Here is a 7,314-nt window from a genome sequence, read left to right on the forward strand (position 1 = left end):
CTTTAATCGTCTCTCAGCTACCTATCTCGCACAAAATCATGCCTTAATCAAAAACAGTCGAGCCCTTGAAATAAGGAACTTTGAATTAAAAATGCGACTATTTCGGTTCTGAAATGTGCCAAGAAGTGAAGTCGATTTTGAGTTAGCTAAATCCGGCGCAGGGTTTAGGGGGCAAAATGTGCCTTCAAATCAGTGCAGCAGGAGTAAGCCAATACCCACTACTGCACACACGTATTGACTGCCATCTGGTAACTATATCCCTACCGTGCCTATCCTTTCCTTATTACTCCAGACTGGTGTCAAGTGTATAACTTTCTTAACTTGTTTTAGTAGGTTCAAACCGAATACCGATTGGGGCTTCGAAACGTCTACCTCGGTTACGATGGATAAAATTCATTGCAACTTTGAGCCCTTGCACAGCTTGGTCTGGCCTGGGCTATCTGTGATTAATCTACCTTTAGAGTGGCGAGAAAGCCTCCACTTGACGGAGCGAGACTCAACTTAACAGTTACCCGCATGGATTCAGGTACTCGCAGACCAAATAGGCTTCTCGAGGAATTCTCAACGCAGGAGGGGTGGCGGGCTTATGGGCGATTATACTGTGCTTCTGGGACACCTTGCTAACCACTAGGCTGGGAAGCAGTACCACACTCCATGCAAATCATATCGGCTAAGTTCGCATGGAAAATGCAAACGGATGATAGAGACAGGGAACAACAAAGATATAGCGCCGAAGTACCGCACAAGCAACAGATTAAAGCCAATGTTGCAGGCATGGCTAGTGTTGGTTTACAGCAAGGATGTTCGTTATCTTGCCCAGGGGATTGTTCGTAGATTTGCTTTAGAAACGTACGAGGTACTTTCATCGATAGGTTGTTTTAGGCTGCTTCTGTGGATTTCTCTGTCTGCCCTGCTCTGAGATCGGGGGCTGCCATACCTTATTTCGGATTATTGCAGTGAAGAATAAGGTACTCCATACTTTAACCAGAAATTAAGATTGGCTGGTGTTACTTGCGGTAAAATAAGATTTTAGCGCATTTAGCCTACAACCATAGCGTGCTTTTTATTCTTACCGGTTTTACTCTAATCCTCAAGATGGCGACTTCGATCAGCCAGGGAATAGTTAGTATTTGTGCTGCATACCATACTATACTTGTTAGTATCAGTATAGTATACCCTTCGCTGGCACTTGCTTGTCAGTTTCGTGTCCTTTCTCTGCCCCAAACAGCACAATCGCCTCCTCCCCCCGCATAACAAAAGGGACACATGAAAATAGATTATCCAGGTCTGCACAAAATAATGCTAAAATTGATAAGGCCCAACCGGATTGATATTTTCCGTGCGTTTTTAGGCCTAGATTTAATCTTTCTTTTACATTCTGAACAATCCAGTAAGTTAGTAGTGGGTCTTCCCACATTCACAGTTTAGGAACCGTGAGCAAATAATTTAGATTACCGGCGCCAACTAGACTAGAAAACATGTGCTTACGGTAAATATACAACTCACACTAAGTAAATATAGCCTACTAGCACCTTTGGAAGTGTTTATACTCCTCAGAAAGCTAGCCAGCAAAATTATAAAAGGGGACAGGTTCCCAAACCTACTGTTGGTTACTACTTTCTGGTTATCCTTTACTACGCAGAACTTTTTACTACTTCAAACTTACAACATAAGCCCTGCAAAAACATTTCAAGTTTCAAAATGCAGATCGTCGCAACTCTTGCTACTCTTTCTTTACTTCCCTTCCTGGGCGTATTTGCTGATGAGCACCCGCAGTGTTGGTGTGCTTACAAGGTTGGAAGTACCTGGCAAGCGGATGAGGCCCTTACTTTTAATACTTGCCACAGGAATGTTCCCGATACAGAGGTACAGTGTTTTCACCCATTGCCCGTAAGGTTTGCACAGCTAATAGTATTTTAGGGTCAGTATGATTTTGGCGTTGAGAGAGTAAGTATAATATGCTTCTGATAACTGCCGTCTGAAAATTATCTAATAAGTTATAACTAGTGTGTCGCCATTCAGCATAGGCGTCTTGATGGAGACAGGTGGAACGGCGATTGTGTGCAACAAGGAAAGGATGGCTGGTATCCAATCAACGACGGTGCTATCGACTACACTCAGGCTCCTAGGTATGGGACTACCAAGGGCTTCTGCTAGGTGCACATACTATCCCTGGCTGGCTCATACTGCCAAGCCTCACTAAGCGACATGTCTACAGGAGGTTTGGACTTACCAGGAATATGGGGATCAGTATTGTATTGACTCAAACGGCGCCTCTGGGGTTACCAAGGATTCAGCGTCATGCAATACTTCCCCTCTTTGGTTTACCGTCCTTTTGCCACCTTTTGCCACCTTTTGCCACCTCAGATTTGTAACCTCCGAGTCAAGGCTATGCTCCAGGGTATTTCAACCCCCTCGAGCTCAGTAGATATTTCACCAGAATCAAAAGTCTTTTCATCTCATCATTATTTTCCCCTTGTTGATTCCGTTGCTCTGATTGGCTGGTGTATTTCCGTAGCTATACAGGCCATTCCTGTTAGAAATTGATCGGGAAAAAGAATGTGTGATTGTCGTACGGTCTGATAAAGGCCTTGAAATTTTTACGATAGCAACCAAACCCGTACCAAAACCAGTTTCATCAATATTTCATGTCTTCCTGTAAGATCCCACGGTCGCATATTACGTTTCGATCTCCGCATTGGCATACCGGGAGTTGTCCTTTCCGTGGGAATCGGGTCTTTGGCTCATCACGACGCTTAGTAAAGTTACTACCCGATTTCTTTCCAATCTGCAGAGGTGACGTTGAAGGATCTCCTTAAGATGGAAGGATATCAGCTATATTGCAGACCGCGAGCAAGAGCGAGCTGATCGAGAGCGGGTACGCATTCGAAATCTAGTAAAGGAACGACTCAAACATCAGAAGCCATTACAACTCAAAGGCCGCGAGAATTTCACAGCACGGCCCAATTCAATAACACTCGATGCACGTTGGGTACGGGTAGGTAACATCCTATCCCAGACAGGCTTCTTATGCAGAGTGTAATTATCCTCGATCAGCATCTCGGTTGACTGAGCAATGAGGCCAGTAGATCTTGTCCTCAGTTATTCTCCTTTGACTTGCAATAGATGGCTTCATTTTGTCTCCTCGATCTCTGAAAGTGTCGTAAATATCACCATTGACTGCAGATATGGACATAATGATGGATGTTAATGACTTAGAGTTTGCGCCGGAAATGTTCAGCTCATGGAATTTCTCGCTTGCCCAAGGAGCTCATACACTCCATGTGCCAATCGGTACTTAAGTTTATGACCAGAAACATAATTTAGACGAGCCAAGCTGATATCAGGTAATTATCTAGTCAATCAGGAATGCCAAACGATACGCCTTGGGACGTCTGGATGAATGTTGCTGTCACAGCTCGTCGTCGAAAAGTTGACGATTTCGAATTTCTCGCCAAGAGCGTGACGCTTTCCTTATCGAGATAGCGCGGCGTGACGATTTCTTATTTAGTCTTAACGTCTAGCAACAAACGGAGGCTAAGATCGGGCTCGGCCAATCAATACGGACTGAGTCCTTGAATCCCTGTCAAAACAGGTGAATCCCTGTCAAAAATGGCACAATTCCTATTATGATTGGTTGATTTCTATCAACCACATGTAATATGTCAAGCAAGTCGAAAATGGATGTATCAAATTCCGTCTGATCCGGTTCTAGCTTTTCTCGTCTTTACGCCCCCTGAATAGAAAAACTTGAAATGGGTGGATGCCCATTCTATTCCACTTTGTCCGTACTTTCTTCTTGATGATCATAGTTTTAACATGACTCGAAAAAGCCTATCTGATTTGAAATATCCGCAAAGGTCCCATCCGCGCTTTAGCGTTGACGAGGCTAAGGAGCGGATACGGGAGCGGCAACGCCAAAATAGGGCTCGTCGACGAGCAGAGAGGGAATCTAAAGAAGACCGGGTTGTTCCCCTAGAGGACCGACCAGCTCAGTCCCGTCCTGAGATTTCGGAAGAGGAGGGGCTAAAGACATGTTTTAACTCCAATGAGCATGAAATAAGCATTTCTAGTGGTTTGGACCGCGCGATTAATATGAGGTTTCCCTCTGATGCAGATCAAGATCCTCATGTCCTTCACCGCCGTCGTCTCGATGCCATCCGTGCTAAGGAGTACCGCAAACGCCAGAAAGAACGATACATTGACACTACCACTTGTGTCTTAGGCTCTCTAGGGGCTGAGCAGCCCTATCCGGATCAGAGCAATGAAGCTAGCTCGTCCCTATCGGCATCACTCTCAACCATACACGATACCGTGATAGAAACTAGTCTTGGCGACGACGTCGATTACTCGCTAGGTGATACGCCCACTTGTCTAGGAGAGGAGGCCCATACCGGTGAGACAGGTGGAAGTGATATAGAGTGTGACCAACATCACCAAGAAAACTTCGTTGAGGTGGACTCGGCCGATAATGAAGAATATGAGACCGACTCTCAGATTCCGGAGTGGTATGCTGAAGACCAGCCAAATCTTATCGAGGATGACTCCTATACCGATCTAGAATATGCGACCGAGAAGCTGGCGCAACAATTTCTAGGCGGGATCCATGGATGTAGCGCTGATCAGCACCGGGAATCTCTTACGGCCCATGTCAGAGCTGAGGGAGACGTCAATCATTACAAGTTAAATCAGCTCTTCCACCAAGCTGTCCCTCATACTCTGGATAAGCCACAGCTCCTCCCACAGCAAGTTTACCAGGAAAAGTCGCCCCTCAGCCCTGCCCAATGGCAGGAGTTATTCTCCGGGGTAACTCCCTCGCACTTGGATAGCAAGCCAAAGCAAGTCTGTCTTCATGCTGAACAGGCCCAGCGAATACCGCCGAAAACCTCCTTCGACGTGGACAGTATCTTGGGCTTCGTGGACTCCCCGGCCGTAGCAGTGCACGGGATCCGATTCTATTCGGCCCCGCAATACTATCAAAACATTCATAACGATGTCCATCTCACTATCAAACGGGTGACTGATGACCACCACCGGCCCCGATTGCTCACGTCCAGACTAAAAGACGTGCCACATTTCCTCTTCGCACGGGTTGAAGGCGCTGATTTCCTAACTCTCCATCTCTTCTTTCCGCATTTACTCTGCCATCAGGACTTTACGAGGTTGACCGACAAGCAGTTCACACGGTGGTTTGATCAGATCTTCTATCCTGCCCTCCGTCGAGTCTGCACCACTGATCACCTCCAGCGCCTACCGGCGAGTTATCGGCATGCCTTAGCCACCTGCCGTGCTTCCCGGATTGAGAATCGTTTGCACGAAACGCCCGGCCACCAGCCTCAGCTACAGATGTCGTATTTCCTACCGCCGCAATGCCTGACTCAGCTGTGGCAGTACGTCCTCGCGACGGTCGAACAGCCTGGATTACAAGATTTTCGTGACCCCGAGCTATTAGTCGAGGCGAAAGGGACTAAACTACGGTTTAAATCTGCTGATACGCCATCCGATATGCTCGCAGTCATGGAGAGTTTCGACCGCGAGCTGCATCGCGTTTTAAATTTCTCTCACGTGTTACACGAGCGGCTATACGCTGACGTGGGCAAGGAAACCTGCCCGCAAGACGGTATTCCCCAAGGCGATAAAGGCGGCGATTCATCACAGGAAGCACAAACATACATCTGGCGACGCTGTTGCCTCCGGAATCATCTCCATCAGCTTTATGATGGGAATGTCCCTAAGTCGAACCAGAACTTCTATCATGAGGCGATGCTCCGAGATGCGGGTTCTCTAACTTGACTGGTATCGCTTGCCCCTTCGTCGACGGACACTCCCAGGTCGGGTGTCCGTTGGCGCAGTGACCGCATTTGAATAAGTTGGAACGGTGTGACTGGATATGCCCCGGCTTTTGGCATTTTCTGCATAGCTTTATCCGCCCCTCACGACAGAATCGTGATGCATTGTGAATTTGCTTCCCCCACACGACTCCCGAGATGATCGCGCGATTAGCCACGACTGGGCTGGTGAACTCGATCAGGATGGAGCCCTCCGCCCTCTCCCCCGGACGGGTTAGCCACCCTAGATACTGGATCTTAGCGCCTTCGCCCCAGTTGTTCTGCGCGAGCAGCTCGGCCGCAACGTCAGCCATCGTCTCCGGGGTAACCTTCATCGATTTCACGGGGATATGGTACGCCACCACTCCCCATGACGGTTCTTGGATCACCGAGCCTGGTCCAAAGGCTCTCAGCCACGCAGCATGTTTGCGGAGGACCTCTGCCCCCGCAGCACTGCTGGCGATCATTGCCACATCCCCCGACGGCAATTTTCGAGCAGCGACAAATGAAGCCTGTCCGGCCAATACCCCTGAATTCTTCTGACGGGCATTTAATACCCTCTGTCGTTCGGCCCTCTCGACCAGATCTTTTGGTGTTAATCCACGGACTTGCTCGCGGTTCGTTCCGACCTTGACGATGACCTCTCGCTCCTCGCGAAGTTCGATTTCCGGTACTCCTGGAGACGATGTGCCGCCGCTCCGGGTGATGGGAGCCCCAGCCGTAGCCAAGTCGCGCTGCCATTCTTTGGCCCGGAAGTTGCGCCACGCTGCCGCAGAGTTCGCCGCGGGGGTAGATAGTGCCGTCGATAATGTGTTCGTTGTCTTTTCAATGGTACTAATTCGCTGGTTCAGGCGTTCGGTACCAGCGTTGATCTTGGTCAGCGCCTCGAGCACCTTGGCCATCCCCTGGCCGTCTCCCCGTTGGGCGTTGAGTGCGTACTGGCGGACAGCACGAATATATCCAGTGACATACCGGTCCTCCGTGTCATTGTTCTCGATGTGGTTGAGCACCCTGCGGGCCCCTTCCGCGATGTCGTCCATGGATCGGGGTGGATCCGCGAGGGTCGTGGTTTTTGGTGTTCCTCTCCTGTCAGGGGGCAAAATCTGTGCGTTCGCACCCGTCCCAACCATCGCTGCCATCTCCCCTATAAAAAGGGTATCAGGTCGTAGCGCTTGAGGTTACGATTACGATGAACTAATTCACGATGCCGTGAGACCTCTGATTGGCTAGATACTTCAAGAAAACGTTTTTGCCAAGAAAGAGTTCGGTGCTTACTATTAGCATCATCTGGCACCGGGTGTAAAAAGGGCTTTTTCAGCAGTGCATGAGACACCTTTTATTAGTCTCGAGTGTCTCTTGATGAAATGACTATTCACGACTTTGCAACGTATATGCGCTCAGAGAAGTTCAATTATAGTGGCAGCAGTTAAGTCGCGTGGAAAAGCCGATGGAGAGCGAGAGCCAAGAGGCACTTGGAGAGGATGAA

At 48.6% G+C, this 7,314-nt stretch overlaps 2 protein-coding genes across 2 annotated transcripts; both read left to right on the forward strand.

Annotated features, from left to right (window-relative positions):
- Positions 1–1,701: 1,701 nt before the first annotated feature.
- On the forward strand, positions 1,702–2,157 carry N7446_012654 (uncharacterized protein; the record flags this gene model as incomplete). Its single annotated transcript, XM_058521396.1, has 3 exons — positions 1,702–1,866; positions 1,921–1,947; positions 2,008–2,157. 3 exons carry the CDS (start codon positions 1,702–1,704, stop codon positions 2,155–2,157), a joined length of 342 nt encoding a protein of 113 aa, XP_058366762.1.
- Positions 2,158–3,819: 1,662 nt separating this feature from the next.
- On the forward strand, positions 3,820–5,720 carry N7446_012655 (uncharacterized protein; the record flags this gene model as incomplete). The annotated part of the gene is made up of 2 exons (XM_058521397.1): positions 3,820–5,620; positions 5,659–5,720. The coding sequence occupies 2 exons, from the start codon at positions 3,820–3,822 to the stop codon at positions 5,718–5,720; spliced, it is 1,863 nt and encodes a 620-aa protein (XP_058366763.1).
- Positions 5,721–7,314: the final 1,594 nt, after the last annotated feature.

The sequence above is a fragment of the Penicillium canescens genome, assembly GCF_028828765.1.
Source record: "Penicillium canescens strain IBT 15451 chromosome Unknown utg000010l_segment0_segment0, whole genome shotgun sequence".
Taxonomy (NCBI): Eukaryota; Fungi; Ascomycota; class Eurotiomycetes; order Eurotiales; family Aspergillaceae; genus Penicillium; species Penicillium canescens.